The sequence below is a fragment of the Rosa chinensis genome, chromosome 1 (genome assembly GCF_002994745.2).
Source record: "Rosa chinensis cultivar Old Blush chromosome 1, RchiOBHm-V2, whole genome shotgun sequence".
In the NCBI taxonomy this organism is placed as follows: Eukaryota; Viridiplantae; Streptophyta; class Magnoliopsida; order Rosales; family Rosaceae; genus Rosa; species Rosa chinensis.
This window is the reverse complement of record NC_037088.1, coordinates 57,606,108-57,625,330: the sequence shown is the minus strand read 5'-3', so window position 1 is coordinate 57,625,330 and position 19,223 is coordinate 57,606,108. Positions and strand designations below refer to the sequence as shown.

General features: G+C 37.7%; 3 protein-coding genes and 1 pseudogene across 8 annotated transcripts; all 4 read right to left on the bottom strand.

Annotated features, from left to right (window-relative positions):
* Positions 1-1,050: 1,050 nt before the first annotated feature.
* LOC112182718 (receptor-like cytoplasmic kinase 176) lies at positions 1,051-6,120 on the bottom strand. 2 transcript variants are annotated; one of them, XM_040509148.1, is made up of 10 exons: positions 6,016-6,120; positions 5,340-5,922; positions 5,132-5,211; positions 4,681-4,913; positions 4,362-4,413; positions 3,522-3,760; positions 3,118-3,253; positions 2,849-2,988; positions 2,584-2,758; positions 1,051-2,093 (listed from the first exon to the last, which is right to left on the bottom strand). In XM_040509148.1, the coding sequence occupies exons 4-10, from the start codon at positions 4,909-4,911 to the stop codon at positions 1,708-1,710; spliced, it is 1,359 nt and encodes a 452-aa protein (XP_040365082.1). In that variant the 5' UTR covers positions 4,912-4,913; positions 5,132-5,211; positions 5,340-5,922; positions 6,016-6,120; the 3' UTR covers positions 1,051-1,707. The 2 variants fall into 2 exon arrangements, with proteins under 2 accessions (XP_040365082.1, XP_024177016.1); XM_024321248.2 differs by lacking the exon at positions 6,016-6,120 and having other exon boundaries at positions 4,681-4,923; positions 5,340-5,836.
* Positions 5,990-11,872, bottom strand: LOC112182728 (annotated as a pseudogene).
* Positions 11,873-12,506: 634 nt separating this feature from the next.
* Positions 12,507-13,989, bottom strand: LOC112182729 (receptor-like cytoplasmic kinase 176). 2 transcript variants are annotated; one of them, XR_005802032.1, is made up of 3 exons: positions 13,357-13,407; positions 13,139-13,261; positions 12,507-12,795 (listed from the first exon to the last, which is right to left on the bottom strand). XR_005802032.1 is itself a non-coding variant. In XM_040509171.1 (3 exons), the coding sequence occupies exons 1-3, from the start codon at positions 13,459-13,461 to the stop codon at positions 12,632-12,634; spliced, it is 363 nt and encodes a 120-aa protein (XP_040365105.1). In that variant the 5' UTR covers positions 13,462-13,989; the 3' UTR covers positions 12,507-12,631. The 2 variants fall into 2 exon arrangements, 1 of the variants encoding a protein (XP_040365105.1); XM_040509171.1 differs by having other exon boundaries at positions 13,168-13,261; positions 13,357-13,989.
* LOC112182734 (receptor-like cytoplasmic kinase 176) lies at positions 13,986-18,141 on the bottom strand. 4 transcript variants are annotated; one of them, XM_040509167.1, is made up of 7 exons: positions 18,013-18,105; positions 16,414-16,466; positions 15,992-16,210; positions 15,453-15,691; positions 15,207-15,365; positions 14,993-15,116; positions 13,986-14,582 (listed from the first exon to the last, which is right to left on the bottom strand). In XM_040509167.1, the coding sequence occupies exons 5-7, from the start codon at positions 15,309-15,311 to the stop codon at positions 14,125-14,127; spliced, it is 687 nt and encodes a 228-aa protein (XP_040365101.1). In that variant the 5' UTR covers positions 15,312-15,365; positions 15,453-15,691; positions 15,992-16,210; positions 16,414-16,466; positions 18,013-18,105; the 3' UTR covers positions 13,986-14,124. The 4 variants fall into 4 exon arrangements, with proteins under 4 accessions (XP_040365101.1, XP_040365099.1, XP_040365102.1 ...); XM_040509165.1 differs by having other exon boundaries at positions 15,207-15,349; XM_040509168.1 differs by lacking the exon at positions 18,013-18,105 and adding an exon at positions 16,663-16,736 and having other exon boundaries at positions 15,207-15,349.
* Positions 18,142-19,223: the final 1,082 nt, after the last annotated feature.

Sequence of the window (19,223 nt, the reverse complement as noted above, 5' to 3'; positions counted from 1 at the left end):
ATGTGTTGTAGGAGAATTGTAATCGTGTTTATTATTGATAATAGGAGTCCTTTATATAGGGAGTTATAAGGTACACAATAGGTAATAGAATCCGTATACAATTGAATACCTAGAACACTTTCATATTATAACTCTAAACCCTAGTTTGTAGAGGTACACATTATGTCGACATCTTTCAACATATATGACATTTTTTTTTTGGTCTGAAGGTATATAACTATATATGACATTTTTTATTTTTTTTTTGCGTCTGAAGGTATATATGACATCTAACATACACAGATATCGCACAGTAATCAAATGTTTGGCTTTGCTTTGTGTACCTTTGTAGCAGAGCTCAAGATTGGCAAGCAAGGCATGTTACCATCACAGAGCCCATATGAATTACTTGAAGGTGCTGCCATGGTAGCCTCTGCAAGTGGATCCAAATGGGTATTGATGCCCTCATTGTTCTCATGATTCACAGCCAAAGAAGCGAGTCGCTGCTCATTAATGTAGGCTTTCACGCTTGTTCGAATCCCACCACTAGTCATAGGTCTCAGCCGCTATGAAACAAATTATATCTTCAACGACAGAAACAAACCCATCAAAAGTAATAGCTAGCAGTATCAAAAACTTGTGACAGAGCTTAAAAATTCATCTTGATCAAACCCAAGAATATATACATGCATTCCATTCAACCATAAAAATGAGCCCTTTAAATTTGTTTTAGAAAAGAAACTTACCCAGTTGCTGATTCTGATCAATAGCCACTAGGTCACTTCCTGAGTAGCAAAGTTGATTGATAAGTTCTTTAAAGCAGCTGGAATGAAGAACAGAGCAAAATTCGACGATTGAAAAGTAAAGTCAATTAAGTTAGAACTGGAAAATAATTTGCAATGCATGGATATCAAATTACATGCTATGTTTCAATTTAGGAATAAGCTATAAAGGGCTGATGAATTAAACAAAGAAAAAAAGGGGGGGGGGAAGCTCAGAAAGACATAAACGATGAAGAAGAAGCTTACGAGTTGACCAGAGTGAGAGAGAACGAGGAAGAGAGACAGAGATCTCTCGGAAACAGAAAGAGAAAGACCTAACAGAGGCAGGACCGAGACTTGGTTGCCCTACGTAGCATCATGTCGACACCAATTAACACGTTTTCTACTCGTATTTATCTCATAAATTACTTGGAATTAGAAATCAATTCATTTGAACATCCGATTCTGCCCTATTGGTGGCTTTCCGACTACAAATGAAAGAAAGTTTTCAATCAAACAGAGTAACAGACTACATCAGCTCTTCTCTGCATTTGTTGATATTAATATTAGGCTAATTGCCAATCATAACAAACTACATCAGCTCTCTTCAACTCCCGACTACTGATCAGCTTAAGCTGCAAGACCAGACAGTATCATGTCACAAAGTGGTGTGATGATCAAACCTAATGTTCCTCATATTCCAGGGCCAGAAAAGAGAAATGCTTCAGCCTTCAGGGACAAGTAACCATGCAGACGTTCACGAAAACAAAAATCTGTATACTAAACTGTCGCAGTACATACTCATTACAAGATATGATTTTCAATATTTAATTATATACATGCGCCATTCATGTTCTCCTTTGTTTTTCTTCTCTGGACTGAATACGCAAATTCCCTTTGAACCAATGAATGAATGAAAAACTCAGGGCAGTGTTGAATTGCTGGTTCCATTGATACTTCTCCTGTACTATTTGGGACCAATGATTAAACTGACATGTGGATTTTGGCGACGTTTATTTTGAGAGATCCCCAAGCCATCTATGTCACTGGATTCCTGAAGCTTCTCCAATGTTTTTACCACATTATTCATGTTTGGCCTAAGCTTGGGATCTCTTGATAGGCAAAGAAATGCAACGTCAACTGCTTTAAGAGCTCTGGCTACAGAAAACTGGCCTTTAATATGAGAATCAAAAATTTGGAGGACTCTCTGTTTGCTGACAAGGTAAGGTTTGGCCCATTTAACTAATTTCTGTTCCCCAGGTAGCCGGCTTCGGTCAAAAACTCGTCTTCCTGACAACAATTCGAGCATAACAGCTCCAAAACCATACACATCACATTTGGTGTTTAGACGACCTTCAACATAAACAAAGGGATGAATAAGTGATCAGAAAAGAGCTGACATAATAGTCGAGTCATTTTTACTTTCTGGTAAACAAAGTCAGTTGCAGTTTATAGGCCGGGTTAAGCCAATAGTTGGAAAGCATAAAGATTTTTAACGAGAATAGGGACTTGATTTAAAATATTGAAAGAGCATACTTTGCATATAAGTTTTGGAACCTGTATATACTCTAAGTCACCAGAACTAGAACAAAGAATTGAAAATAGCAGAAGCTGGTCATTCATCAAGGATTCAGGCGCCTATTAAGAATGGAGAATGTCATATATGGTCCATAACATTTTTTCTACAAATGTTATGAATGATGGAAGCCTGCCTCTGGCTCAGAGACAAAAAACATTTGGGGTGACAAATTGGACTGAATTGAAGAATGATATACTTTTGTACCTTTTTCCAGGGTATATTGCTTCTCTATTTGAACAAAAATATTTTTATAAACTAAGATACCTGTAGCTATATACTCAGGAGCTGCATGTCCATATGTGCCCATGACCCTTGTTTCTATATACTTGGGAGCTGCACATCCATATGTGCCAATGACCCTTGTTTTGGCACCTGGGTGTCTGTCAATTAATCGCCCATCCATGGCCAAACCAAAATCAGAGAGCTTGACATTGTAGGTCTGTTATTTTCAATGAAAAATATGAAGTGAGCAAGTCTACCAGAAGTCTTCTACAAGACATAAGATTCAACACTAAAATGTTTCACTTACTGAGTCCAACAGAATATTAGCTGCTTTAAAGTCACGATATATAACTTTTGCTTCATTGTGAAGAAATGCTAGAGCCTTCGCAGCACCAAGGGCAATCTTCATACGAAAAGTCCATGAAAGTGGTTGAAAGTGAGAACTCCCTGTTCCACAACATTCAAGTCCAATCATATGAAGAATAAAAATAGAAATGTCTGATCTCCTTATATATGATGCTATCAGCTTCTTTAGAAGATCAAGTGGCTAAAGGTTGCTGGAAGATCATAACTCACTTCTAAATATATGATTATCCAAACTGCCATGGGGCACAAATTCATACACAAGAAGCAGTTCGTTATCCTCTGAACAATAGCCTATCAACTTCACAAGATTTGGGTGACGCAGCTGTCCAAGGTAGTAAATTTCTCTCTGATTTAAGAGGCAGTATAAAGTCAATTAATTTCTGTCAAAATATTGCATGTATCATCATTACATATCTGTAACAACTATGAGCAAAATCCATTAAGATTTGGCCTTCATCTACACTCAATTTAATATCAATGTGTGCCAGGTCCTCAAATGTTTGATCTACCATACGTGACTAACATGAGCAATTTCAGGTAACAAAAAAAAGAAGGAAACAACCATATATCAGGAGAGTGCATGTAAGAAAATGAAGGATATAAGTAATACTCACAAACCATTCCTCCCGACCCTGATAACTTTCTTGGTTAAGCCTCTTTATAGCAACAGCCATTCCTTTACCAGGCTTGGCAGCTGCTAATGAATTCTGATCAATCCACCCCTTAAAGACAGTACCAAAACCACCCTCACCCACCACATTATCAGGCCGAAAGTTCCTGGTGGCGGTTTTTAGTTCATTAAAAAAGAAGCTCCTTAGCAAGATCTCAACCTCTGTCCGAGGAGTTGAAGGCACTGAGACAGATGACACCTTTGATATTAGAATTTCATTTCAATACATCTAACATAATTGTAAAATGCAATTAGCAACTTACATCCTGAACCTTCAATTATATAACAGAAGGAGTTTTAAACTAATAAAAGTCTGTAATATCAAAGTATGGTAACAATTTTGGTTTCCTGCTGCTCATAGTACATAAATATACCTTCAGATTTTATGACTTTCATTGATAAACAATATTGAACTAACTAATCCAGGTATTTAGAATGTTCAGAATATTTGAGCCGGTAGTTTTTGTTTTCAGAGTTGTGTGAAGTAGATCATTGGATTCCAAATTTTACTTCCCTTCTTGTTTTGTTGTCTACCTTAGAAACCATACTAGCAATTGTTGATCTATCTTTTGGTGTAGTGAAAATTAACAATTAAAGGGTGTAATAAAACCAAATTTCCCATAAAGATCTTTAATTTGACGATTATTCATGGGTCTGGTATCCATTTCAGTCCGCCCTTTTGATTTCTGCTCATATAGGAAAGGACAAGGAAACCAACTTTTCATCTACGAACTTTAAAATAACAAACATAAAATAGTGGATGAATGATGAATCACAAATATACCTCTGTGACGCAGACTCTCAGCTCTGATTCTAGTTCCGTTTGAAACCTTGCTCTGCAATTCCACTTAAACAATATAAATGGGGGAGAAGATTAATACTAGCTAATGAGTTCTGCAAGAAACATGAACAGAAGTGACACACACACACACACACACACACAGTGGCAAGCACTTAAAAAATAATTGCAGAAACTTACTTATTCATCTGTAACTAATAGCAAATCAAACATGTACTGATACACTTATAGTAGTATACACCATATATGCATGGCTGACAACATATGGAATAAATAAACCAATGTGTGACTTTGATTAATGTACCTTTGGAGCGGAGCCCAATATCGGCAAGCAAGACATGCTACCACTAAACCTACTGAGCCAATATGAGTTAGATGAATCCAAGTCCGTGCTCGTCTCTTGTTCTGAATCAGCAGCTTGGGGCGCAGTGAAATTTCTATTGGTGCTCTCGTTTGCATGCACTGTATCTGAAGCCGTAGTGATCCGCTGCGAAAGGAGGTACCCCTTCACGCTTGTGCGAATTCCCCCACCCATATCTGGAAAACTCTCCAATTCATGCATGTACAACAATTATCAGTTCTAAAACTTAATTACCCAAGTAGTTAATAGCAAGAAGCACTAGAAAATTCAGAGAAAACCCTGAGATTTATTTTGATCAAAACCAATAACACATGCGTTCAATTCAGTCATAAAAAGCCCATCAAATTTTATGTGTTCCATCTAAATTTGCACCAAAAATTTTCTAGAAACTTACCAAGTTGTGGCTTCTGATCACTACCGACGACTCTGATCAACTTCCTGAGTACTGAAGCTGATTCAGTTCTTCAAGTGAAGCTGGAAATCGAGGAACAGTGAAATTTGTCAATTAAAAAGTGAAGTAAGTTGAGTGATAGCTCTAAATGAATTGCAATATGTATGAGTGTAATTTGCATGCAGAAACAGTACTTAAGAAAGAAGCTTACCGAGTTAAATGGCGAATTCATCAACCAGTGAACTTTAAAATCAAATATGGGATGAGGTTAGAAGGATATTAACAGAGCCCAGATCTTCAAAAATTGAAACATGCAAAGAGTATAAAATATACGTGGTGCATATACTGATAAACAAGTACATGGAGCACAAGGCTGATGAATGAAAAGAGAAGTCAGCCACTGGGGAGAAAACGAGTAAGATCTTTTGATCAAGTCAAGTCACCAAGGCTCTAGGCCATTTTGACTTTAACTGACGACCCTGGTTTTTGAAAGGAAAAATCAAACTGATCCGCTTCCATTTCCACTGTTTCCTTTTAATACATCAATCACAACCAAACAATACACGCGACATTTTTGTATCATCAATTAGAAAAGCAATTCTGTACTCCAAAAACACTTCTACGTAAGTAGAATTACATAATGCCATATACAGAAATAAAAGAGGAACATATAGTATCCATGGTACAGCCAAATGACTTGAAACTGCAGAACCTGAACTGCCAAAGAAGCCTTGTATAGCAGCAAAGCAGAACCTTTTGTTTGATGTTGCGAAATGCTACCGGGTCGATAATTCCTGAGGACTTTTAACCTTATCATATTACTCAAAACATATACTCATAAAATGCTTTAGAGAACAGTAATGATTAAGACATTCACAGAACAAAACCTGCACAATAATCGATCATCGTAGTACAGTCATTACAAGATTACAGTGTTCTATATATATATGCCCTCCTTGTTCTCATTCTTCTCTCCCTCTCTCCCCTCCTTTATGGCATGAATCACCATTTTGCTTTGAACCTATGAGAGTAATAATAAAGCATGCAACAATCTCTTATGTATTTCCGCGTGCAGCAGGTGGCCTGTGAAGAGAAGCATTTCTTGCATTGCTGGTTCCGTTCGTACTTCTCCTTCGATTTTGGGGACCATTACTTGAACTGGCATGAAGATTTTGGCGAGCTTCATTTTGAGAGGGTCCGGGACCATCCATGTCTTCCAGGTTCCTGAAGCTGCTCTAATGCTTTTACCACATATTCATGCATGATTGGCCTAAACTTGAGTTCTGTTGATAAGCATCGAATTGCAAGGTTAACTGCTTTAAGATCTGCAGCCACAGAATGCTGCCCATCAATATGAGGATCAAGAACTTGGAGAACTCTGCGTTTTCAGGCAAGGTAAGGTTTGGCCCACTCAACTAAGCTGTGTTCTCCTGTAGGCCGGTTCTTGTCCACAGCTTGTCTTCCAGACAACATTTCGAGCATAACACCCCAAAACTATATACATCACTTTTGGCGGTTAAATGACCTTCACAAAAAGAATGAAATAAGGATCAGAAAGAAGCAGGCACAATAGTTTGTCTTTACTTTCTGGTTAGAATAGTCACAGCAGTTTACTTGGTTGAGCAAACAATTGGAAACTACAATGGTTTAGTCCGAAGATAATGAGATGATTCTAAAGATTTCTGACAAAAGAGTGAACTAGGAATCAATACCAGAAGCTGGTCAGAATATTAGGGATTGGAGAAGGAAAATCTTCCAGAAGTGAGAATAATATAGAAGCTGATTTCAGATGCTACATTACATATTTGAGTAGAAGTGAAGAAAATGAGAAATCAACCACTTCTGTGTGTAAAAAAAAAAAAAAAAAAAAACCGCGTCAGAATGGAGGATTTCACTGCCCATGTCACTAAATACCCTTTTCCAAAATGAAATAGGCCTGGCTTTGGTTGGGAGAACTACTGAATGGAAGAATGATACACGTAGTTTATGACATGTGCAAAATCTTCTGCAAGGAACAGAATATGTGCATTCATAAATAGCCCCTTTCTGTAAATTAAAGTACCAGTGGCCATATACTCAGGAGCCGCATACCTATATGTCCCCATGACCCTTGTTGAGACGTGGCTTTTATCACCTGCTGGTCCATCCTTGGCTAAACCAAAATCAGAGAGTTTGGCATTGCAGGCCTGTTATTCCCCCCCCCCCCCCCCAAAAAAAAAAAAAAAAAGATTGTGAGCAAGTCTATTAGAAGTTTTCTAGAAGCATAAAGTTCAAAAATTACACATTTCACTTACTGAATCCAACAGGATATTAAAAGTTTTAAAGTCCTGATAGATCACTTTTGCCTCATCACTGTGAAGAAATGCTAGACCCTCAGCAGTACCAAGAGCAATCTTCATATGAAGGGACCACGACAGTGGTTGAAAGTAAGAAGCCCCTGTTCCAATAACAGGTTAGTCATCCTAAATCTATATTTCATACACCAAATTTGGATCCCTTATGTTGATGGTATTTACACAAGAGTAAAGGTCCAAAAAGTGAAGGAAGTTCATAACTCACTTCTAAATAGATGATTGTCCAAGCTGCCACGAGACATGAATTCATACACCAGAAGCCGGTGGTCATCCTCCAAGCATCCAAGCAATAACCAATCAGCTTCACAAGATTTGAGTGTCGGAGCTGTCCAAGATAGTTGATTTCTGTCTGTAGGTCAAGAAGAAACACAAAGTTAACGAATCACTCCTGGAATATTACATGTAATTTTATCTATTTGTTGCAACTATTCAGGAGCAAGAAACAATAAGATTATGTCATACATTGCCCTTCAACTCCAATCAATTGAAAACCAATGTCTAAGACATTCTCCAATTTTTGATTATGCCACTCTCTATTAGTCCATTTGTATGAGGAAATTCCAGTTTTGGGGATACCAAGAAAGAATGAATGATATATCACTATATCAGGGAAGTGAACGCAAGCAAATGAAGGAGAGAGTAATACTCACCAACCATTCCTTGTGACCCTGGAGACCTTCTTGGTTAAGCCTCTTCACAGCAATAACCATTCCAGTACCATGCTTGGCAGCTGTTAATGCATTCTCATCAACCCAGCCCTTAAAAACACAACCAAATCCGCCTTCACCCATCATACTGTCAGGACGAAAGTTCCTTGTGGCTGTTTTCAGTTCAATAAAGAAGAAGTTCATCAGGTTGGAAGACATCAAGATTTCACCCTCTGTTCGAGGAGTTGAAGACACTGAGACAGATGACATTGCTATTAGAATTCCCTAAACAAGCAATATAAGATATCAACCTCGAGAACATGATACATGTAAAAGCTCTAAACAAAACTCTACAATATTACAGTGCAATCAGTAATAAGGCTAATGTTGGTTACCCATTTTCCATATTAAAAGTTCAATTTAGGTATTCGATAACTTTGAAGAGCAAATAATTAGTTTGGTAATAATACAGCATTGGCACATTCCTTGGAATCTTAAGTTCTCAACTACGATGGTAATCCAAATTTAACATGGTATTAGAGGTTCAGTCAATAGATGAAAAGGATTTGAAAGCTATTCCCATTCCCCAATTAAGGAGATAATATACAAGCTCCATTGCACTTTAGAGAATAATACAAATCTCCCTCTACAGAGTAGTAAATAATAATTAAAGGGTGTATGAAAACCAGCTTGCCCACTCAATCTTATTCTTAATTGATCTCGAATACAAGCATCAATCACTGAATGAATCTTAGAAAATGACAGAAATCAAGAAAAATGATTGTGCCTTTCTTCTCTTGATATTCCTCTCTAAAGCAAAACACATGGAATCTAACCCATTTCCTTTTGACAAAAGTGAAACAGAACAACGATCGAATCTTTGAACTCAGAATTTCTTTTCTCACTTTGAACTTGAATATGACCACTAACTAGAACTAAGATTCTAGCTTTTCTCTTTCTTCATCTCTCTAATTTCTGATCAACCAGAGCAGTAACAATTAACAATCATATACACAAAAGGAGCAGGACCCAACAGAACCACAATGTTCAGAAGCAGATACTAAAACAAACAAAGAAACAAAAAAAAAAAACAAAAAAACCAATTCAGAGTTGTTATAGACTGTAGAGCCCAATTCAACAAATCCAAGCTAACCAACTGTAATACCCCCAAACTTCATTAGCATACCAGAAGATTAAGACTTTATGATCCCCATAATTAAACGTTCAGAAGCAGATACTGAAACCAAAAATCCAATAGCCAAATGAAGTTCCTATCACCCAATCCATTAAATTTAAGCTAACCAACCCTAACATCCCCAAACTTCATTAGCACAGTGATACCAAAAAATCAAACTTCAATGTTCAAAAGCAAAAATTGAAACCAAAAACCCAGTTGCCAAATGAAGTTTCTAAAGCTGCTACAGACTCTAGTGCATGTTTCATCAATCAAAAGCAACAAACTTTAACACCCCCAGTCAAAAAAAAAATCAAAATTTTGTGATCACGGTATACCAAAAACCAGTTCATGAATCAAAAACACATAACATTATGAAGTGGGCTATCAGCTTTGATCCTGTACAAAAACCCAATATTTTAAGTCAGGATTTGGAAAGTAGTTCAAATAAATCTAGACTTTTATTATTAGGATTATTTCTTTAGGATTCTTTAAAGCATAGGGATATTCCTAGTTATTCTAGAATTCTCTAAGCCTCCCTATATATAGAGGACTTTGTAGTCTTTCATTTTCAGATTGAAGATTAATAAAATTGAGAGCATTTGCTATCCTTGGTTGTGTGACTCAACCCCCCACCTAGGTGTGACTCCTAGAACCTACTGGTGTGACTCCAGTAGTTATTTTTCTGTTTTCTAAGTCTACTGCAGAATAGTTCTACAGCATCCTTAATTCTACAGTTTACATATTGGTCCTGCATCACTGTGGTTTAAAAAATCTCGTAAACTTTTTGATATCCCTACATATATATGTATGAAAGGAGAAAGAAGCAACTTCAGCATCTAAGAACTTTGAACATAATGCCACAGAAAATATTTGATGAACTGCCCAAGTACCTTGAGGCAGACTCTCAGCACTTCTAGTTCCATATGAAGCCAAGTTCTGCAGGTCCATGAACACAATTAATTAGTAGAAGATTAGAGTTCTGCTGCAAAGTTCAAGTCTCACAAACACAGAAGTGTTATAAAGAAAGCTCTTTAACTAACAATTGGAGAACAAGACTTCAGCGATCGAAACATTTGCCAAGTTGGATTAAAGGAAGCCTCTAGGCCTATTTATGAAGAATACTATAGGATGCAGTAATGTAAACACACTTCCAAAAGAAGCTTCTTCTTTTTTCTGATCTCCTATATATATATATATATATATATAAACTTTTTGACTTGACCTTGTGGAAAGATTTGTTGTCTAATAGATACGTGAAATCAACTAAATTTTTTATCCTTTTGGCTTGCAGAAAAGAAACAGAAGGGACAAAAAAAACAGAGAGAGATAGAGCTCGAGACTCTGAGAGTTCTGCATAACCTCCCAGATGGAACAAAGGTAGACATGCAGTATGCGTTAGCTAGTTGCATTCAAAGCTCTGAAACTAATTAACTAGCTGTCTGGAGTGTAGATTAATATGAGCACAATGTATGAGGAAGCTATCTATTATGTGAAGTTCTTACAGCCCCAAATTTAGGTAATAGCACAAGGGATCCTATCCTAGCTCGTACACAATTTATTTTGGAGCTAGAATTCAGTAAATGATTGAATTTTGACTACAAAGAGAACCAATTGGTTCTTAATTAAGGCATCAACCATGTTGTTTATTAACTGTTCCTATCTGATAAACCTATCTGACAATAGATTTACTGATATTGTTATTTTCTCTGATTGTTTACACAGTATCTGTTAGCTGATATACAAGAACCATTCTTCAGCAGACTCATTCACTGTTACCGACTCTCAATCTAATTTGGCTTTGGGCGCTTTGGCTTTCTCTTGTCACTGATCCTACTATTAAATCAAGGATAGCTGGAACATGGCATACACATACATATAAAACAGAATTTGATTTGGTTTGAGTACCTTTGCAGTAGAGCTCAAAATTGGGAAGCAAGGAATGTTACCATCACAGATACTGAGCCCATTTGTAGTTGAATCCATTGTCATCTCCTCAACTGGATCTTGGGCGGTGGTGATATTGCTGTTGATGGTCACATTTTCATGCACTGGGTCTACTGCCAAACTGGCTCGTTGAGCATTAAGGTACCCCTTCACGCTTGTGCAAATCCCCCACTCATAGTCTTAGCTGAGAAACAATATCATTAACCAACAAAACAAATCCATCAGAAAATTGAAGTAATAACAGTACCCAGTAGGAAATAAACAGTATTAGAAGCTTGTAATAAAGGCTGCATAGACCTGTTAACCAAATAAACTTAAAAGGCTATAAATCTCAAGACTCATCTACTTCAAAAACTATGCACTGAATTCAATCATAACCCCTTCAACCCATTCAATTTGACCCAGTGTTAACATCTAAATACTGGGGCATATGTACCACGAGAAGAGAATTTACCAAGTTACTACTTCTGATCTGAGTAAACAACTGAATACTGAAGCTCCAATTCTTCAAGTAACCTGGAAATGAAGACAACAAAGAACTCTGCAGTTAGCAAAATTAAATCAAGGATGAGATGATATAATAAAACGTAAAGGGGGTAAAAGGCTGATGAATGGAAAGAAGTCTCACAAGGGATGATTAGGAATGTAGCTAGGACATTCACAGGTACACTATAGAGCCAGAAAAAGACAGAGCTCTTGGTTAGCGAAGGGCAAAGAGGTCAAGATGTTGACCAAAGAACTGTTATAAAGTATTTCTACTAATTATTAAAGGCTAACAGCTGGGAGCCTGGGATGGCTCATAGCTGTACAAGCACGATCAAGTCTTCAATATGTGACATCTGATGATTAATTTGTCACAATTCTTCTGATTAATTTTAATTAGAATCGTCTGAAACTCCATATTTTTTGTTCTTCAGGCTCAAGTATACGCTTCAGACTCAAGTAACACAACATCTCTATAGTAATCAACTGTTGCAGTAAATATTACAACATACAGTTTTGAAGAATGATATATCCCCCTTGCTTCCAGTTATAGTTTTTATTTTTTTCCACCTCCTGAATCCCACTTTCCTTTAAATCAATGAAATTAATGATAAAGCATGCATGAACATCCTATATTCTTATGTATATATAGCTGCGGGAAGCACATGGCTTGAAGCTGATTCAACTTGTACTTCTCCTGCGATTGCTTGAATTAGCACAAGGATTTTGGCGAGGCTCATTTTGGGAGATTCCCGAATCCTCCATGTCACCAGATTCCTGAAGCTGCTCTAATGCTGTGACCACCTCATTCATCTTTGGCCTAAACTCGGGTTCTGCTGATATGCATCGATTTGCAAGGTTAGCTGCTTTGAGAGCTCCTGCCACAGAGTACTGGCCTTCAATACGAGCACCAAAAATTTTGAGAGGTAAGGTAAGGTTTGGCCCATTCGACTAAATTGTGTTCCCTGGGTGGTCTGCTATTATCCAGAACTCGTCTTCCGGACAACATTTCAAGCATAACAACTCCAAAACCATATACATCACTCTTGCAGGTTAAATGTCCTTCAACATAAACAAAAAAGTGAAAATGAAACAATAATCGGAAGGAAGCAGGCATAATAATTTGTTTCTACTTTCTGGTAAACAAAGTCAGTAGCAGTTTGCATGTAGTAGGAATTATTAAATAATGTCTTGAAAAGAAAGATGGAACATAAAAAGGACTAGGAAATATATGAATTTTTTGTTCCAGAACATATTTTATCACCTAGATATTGGAAGTGAAGTTAGAATTCTAATTTCAGTGATACAAACTACAGCATAAAAATTCACATGATGTAAGGAACATGAATATGGTAAACAGCCAGGACTGGGATAAAAGCAAAGAATTCCAAAAAAAAAAAAAAACCTGTAGAAATATACTCAGGAACTCCATACCCATGTGCCCCACCACCCTTGTTAAGACATGGCTTTTAACACCAGCTGGTCCATCCTTTGCCAAACCAAAATCAGAGAGTTTGGCATTGTAGGTCTGGTTGTTTTGAATGAAAAGAGAATGAAGCCTCAGTAAGTCTACCAGAAATCTTCTAAAAGCAATAATATTCAATAGCTAAATGTTTCACTTACTGAATCAAGCAAGATATTAGAGCTTTTGACGTCCCGATGGATCACTTTTCCCTCACTATTATGAATAAATGCTAGAGATTTGGCAGCACCAAGGGCAATCTTCATGCACAGGATCCACGAAAGTTGGGTGAACTGAAAAACTGGGTTTTTGAATTGATTGGGTCATTTGGGTGTGATAAAACTGTGATCACATTTGATTGGGGGCACACGTACATATTTCAAATTTGAGCAAACAAAAGCAGAGCAACTATAGTCGGCAGCGAACTGCTGCAAGTTCCGGTTTGTACGACGGGAGTGGTGGAAAGGTTCATGCTTGGACTGATAATGGTGTTGGCTGCCACGCGCGGGGGAGCACACGCGCCGAATAAGCGTCGTTATTTTGGCTGTCATCATCGTCATGATGATTGGTTTTGGCGCCTCTTCAAATGAAGAATTGAAGAAGATGATGAAGCAGAAGAAGAGCAGCGAGGGAATCGCTGAAACGTCGACGTGTGGATTTGTAATGTTGGACTTTTATGGGCCCAGGCCCCAAGTCTCTCAAGCCCATAACAGATTGTGAGATATGTGGTTAGGATCTTGATTAAATTGTGGCAGAAAAGAAAGAAGAAGAAAGAAAAAAACTGCAGCACTATATCAGGCCGAATACAATAAGTTTTGTTTTGAATAATGTAATCTCCTCAAATTGGCTGGAACTCTATAAGTACAGCATGATCGAAACAAGAATAATTCCTGAGAACTAAACTAAAACTCATATATTTGCATGCATGACTATCTTATGTAGCTGCGAGAAGCAGATGACCTGAAGCTGATCCAACTTCTCCAGCTTGATTTGACACTGCTTGAATTGGAATAAGGAGATTGGCAAGGCTCGCTATGAGAGATTCCTGCGCCCTCAATGTCACCTGATTCCTGAAGCTGCTCTAATTCTTTTACCACCTCATTCATGTTTGGCCTCAACTCGGGTTCTGCTGATAAGCATTGATTTGCAAGGTTAGCCGCTTTACGAGCTGCAGCCACAGAATACTGGCCTTTAATACGAGCATCCAAAATTTTAAGAACTCTGCGTTTGCTGGCGAGGTATGGTTTGCTGGCGAGGTATGGTTTGGCCCATTCAACTAGATCTTGTTCCCTGGTTGCCCGGCTGGTGTCAAGAACTGGTTTTCCTGTCAACAATTCGAGCATAACAACTCCAAAACCATACACATCATTTTTGCTGGTTAAATGACCTTCAAAACACAGAAAAAAATGAAAATGAAAGAATTATCAAAAGGGATCATAATGATTTGTGACTTTCTGGTAAAGAAATCAAACATCATTTTACATGGTTAAGCAAATAGTTGGGAAGTTTATAGGTTCTTAGAGAGTTGGTTCAAAATATTGGAAGGGAGCTTACTTGTACATAACGTATCCAAATAGCAGGTTTGAGAGACATACTAGAGAATTTAGCTTATTGTATTAAGAGGCCAAATTGGATTAAACTGAAGAATGATAGATGAACATTATGATGAAAGATAAAATTCTTCTGCTAGAAATAGATAAAAAGTGGTATTCAATAAACACATATTCTTCCTTTGCCAGGATCTCTTGCTTGTTTATGTGGAAAAGTAAAGAAAAAAATCCTGTAAAATTAATTCACCTGAAGCAACATACTCTGGAGCTGCATATCCATATGTCCCCATCACCCTTGTCGAGACATGGCTACTATCACCTGCTGGTCCGTCCTTAGCAAAACCAAAATCAGCGAGTTTGGCATTGTAGTTCTGTCATTTTGAATGAAAAATATGAAGTATGAGCAAGTTTACCAGCATTCTTCAGAAGCCATAAGATTCACTAATGAATGTTTCACTTACTGAATCCAGTAGGATATTAGAACTTTTGAAGTCCCGATGGATCACTTTTCCCTCACTATTATGAATAAATGCTAGAGCCTTGGCAGCACCGAGGGCAATCTTCATACGCAGGATCCACGAAAGTGGTTAAAGGTAAGAAACCCCTATTCCAACAACAGGCTAGGTTCAGGATACAAAAATAAATCAGCAAGACAGATCAAAACTTTGAAAGTGTATGTAAGCAGACAAAGTCCGAGTTACACTCACCAACCATTCCTTTTGACCCTGTAAACCTTCTCCTTTAATTGTCTTCACAGCAATTAACATGCCAGTACCGGGTTTGGCAGATGCTGATGTATTATCATCAATCCACCCCTTAAAAACACGACCATAACAACCTTTACCCACCATATTAACAGGATGAAAGTTCCAGGTTGCTGTTTTCAGTTCATTATAGAAGAATCTTCTTGGCAAGATCTCGTTCTGTGTCCGAGGAGATGAAGGCACTGTAATTGATGACAATTTTTCTATTAGCATTCAATCCTAGACATAACACGAAAATCTGTAAGAGCAAAAGTAGTTCAGAAGATTTATAAGAAAAAGAGGAGTTGAAGGCACTGAGACAGATTGCAACTTTACACATTGAACCTTCAATTGCACAACAAAAGGAGTTTAAATAAGCAAATTGTAACATGTTAGAGCATGAAACTATGTTTAAGTTGGTTATACATATTAAAAAAAAGAAAAAAAAAAAAAAAAAAAAAAAAAAAAAAGCTTTGGAGCAGAGTTGAACATTGGAAAGCTACCGTCATAGATACTGAGCCCATATGAAGTTGAAGCAATGCTCTTCTCTTGTGCATTCTTCTTATCCACAGAATCAGCAGCAGCTTGGAGTGCACTGAAATTGCGAGTGATGGTCTCATTCGTCTCATGCACTGTATCTGTTTCCGCAGACAAAGCCAGGCGTTTTGCATTAAGGAACCCCTTCACGCTTGTACGAAGCCCACCACTCATAGTACCTCTCCCTGAGAAATTATACGGTGAGCAATTTAAACTCATAAGGTTGAAATAAATGATATAAAAACTGTTAACCAAGAAAGAAAAAACGGTTACAAGTATGAAGCTCAAGACTCATCTACTTGAAAGCCATGGACTCAATTCACGCAACACCTGACCTATCTTTCCATCTAACTAACCAGTTAAATCGTCCAAAACAGCAAGAAATTACCAAGGTGATCGCTTTTGATCAAGAAAGCTGATTCAGTTCTTCAAGTAATTAAGCTGGGAATGAAGAAAACAGAAAATGCATCAATCATGCAACTTTTCATCCAACATGAGATGATATAACAAATCAAAAAGAAACTTGGAACGAATTTAGCAAATCCCTGTTCTCCTAAAAATTAAAAAATATAAAAATTCAAATGCATGATTATAACTCAAATAATATATGAACAAGAGCGATGATTATGGAGTTTACCAATAATTTAGAGAGAGAAAGAGAGAGATTGATAAACTACATGGTCAAAGCTATGTTCACTCAGTTATTCAGTTTGTAGAAATTTCTTGAAGAGTTGAAGTTGATCTAGTCCTTTAGTGCATTACGACTGACGGTCTGAAGCTGTCCAGTGGCACTAGATTAGCTATAAATTCTATCTCTTTCAATGTCTAAAGATAAGAGACAAAGACTTGACTGAATTTTATGAAAGCCTCCAAACACAGTAAGTCTTCCCAAACCATCTTACAATTTAGAAAAGAGAAGTTTGAAAGCAGACATTGAACTGAAGAATTGGTTGAAAATAGTTTCGAAAGAGAACAGGGCACACGGAATGGAAGTAGTAAGACCTTAACATTTTCCATACAAAATCTAAACCCTGGCATCTTCAACTAATTTAATGAAAGCAAAGCTTCCAATAATTGCTTTGACAATTCACATTTAGAGATTCAGTAATACCAATCTATACATGTCTTTATATCTATTTGACCACTGCCTTTGGTCTGAGATTCCATGTGTGTGGAAGTACTTTGGCACACCGTTTGCCCTCTACCAAGACAGAGTCCAAGTCATATTACATGAACATACTGATTATAATAAAAAGGTGCTTACCAAGGTATTAGAAAAAATAGGCAATTGATAAACTTGAATGAAACATAAAAGAACATCTCATAAAAGCGTTTACTTGAGGGCAGGGTTAGCTAACTTTTCCACCATGAACGTTGGACATTCCATGTCCTGGAAGGCTGTAAATCTTGTTTAATAATGTGAATCACAACTTGATGGATTGTCTATTGTTCTATTGACCTATTCTAATAACTTACAGTTGAAAGCAGAAACTGATGGGTTGGTAGAGGAAACAAACACAGCAGGTCCGATCAAAAGAAAAGAAAAAAGAAAAAAACACCAGCAGTCAATCTAATTGTTGACTTGATTACCAAACAAGGTTGTCAACATCTGAAGACGCCTAGCGCATGTATTAGGGTCCATTAACACCTAATTATAAGCAACATAGATATGTCATGGTCAATAGAAAACTGAAAAAGACTCTTCTATATGTAACCTTTTCCTGATCATAACTTATCCTTTAATGGAGATTGATTGCAAGTACTTATCTGGGGAGTTTCTATATTGTTTGTATCAAGTTATATCTGTATGTATATATAGGAACACGTATCTGTATGTGTATTGTTAAAACGGGCCCTAGTAAAAAACTAAGAGAGTAGGAGACGAAGAGACACAAGTGCCCCCAATAGACAGCAACTGATAGCTGCACATATACTTTTCAACCATTACCTTTCACAAAAGCAGAACAACTAAAGATGATTACTTTACCTGACAAGAGTCGGCGGCCAACTGCCGGAGTTGTGGTTCGGACGGCGGTAGAAGCCGGTGGTTGGAGTCATAACGGTGGTGGCTATCACGAATTAGCGTCGTTAATCTGGCTTTTCTCCTGACGAAAGATGAAGAAGAGGAAGCAGAAGAAGAATGTTTCAATGTTCCACTGTTGTGGGATTTGTAATGATATGGGCTTTTCTCCAGATTGTGGATTTGTAATGTTAGCGTTATGGGCTTAGGCCCAAGCTCAATCAAGCCCATAAAAGTCCAAGCACATTGTTGTGAGTTTAATGACTCAATCCAGATCACTCTAAACTCGCTACTCTGGATTGTGTCAAAAAGGAAAGAAAGAATTCAGAACACTGTCATATATAATTTTTAGGGTTTTTGTCCATTTACACCATTTTTAGAGATTTTTTTCCCACTTACCCCACTAAGTTTTTTTAATTCCCTCTTACCCAAAACACTCTAAGGAGGTATTCCCTAATACCCCATTAAGATTTTTTTTTGTTTTTATTATTTTTTTAATACCATTTTACCCTCACCTTTGTTACTTAGAGAGAGAGAGAGAGAGAGAATGGAAGAGAGAGAAACCATAGGGGACTTCGCCGGAGTCCGATCACCGGCAGCCGGATTCCGGTCACCGGCCGCTGGATTCCGGCCAACTTCGCCGGAATCCGGTGAGCGGTCACCGGTCGCCGGATTCCGATCACCGGCTACCACCCACCGGAAATTTTTTTGCCCCAATAGACGACTATCAGCCATGTATTGCCCCCCAATAGACGTCTATTGCCCCCCAATAAAGGGGCAAAAGACGTCTATCAACCATGTATTGCCCCCCAATAGACGTCTATTAACCATGTATTGCCCTCCTAATAGATGACTATCAGCCATGTATTGCCCCCCAATAGACGTCTATTGCCCCCCAATAGACGACTATCAGCCATGTATTGCCCCCCAATAGACGTCTATTGCCCCCAAATAAAGGGGCCAAAGACGTCTATCAACCATGTATTGCCCCCCAATAGACGTCTATTAACCATGTATTGCCCTCCTAATAGACGACTATCAGGCATGTATTGCCCCCCAATAGACAACTATCAGCCATATATTGCCCCCCAATAGACGTCTATTGTCCCCAATAAGCGTCTATTGCCCTCTGATAAAACTTTTATTGAGAGTTAATTAAACTTCAAATTAGAACACTA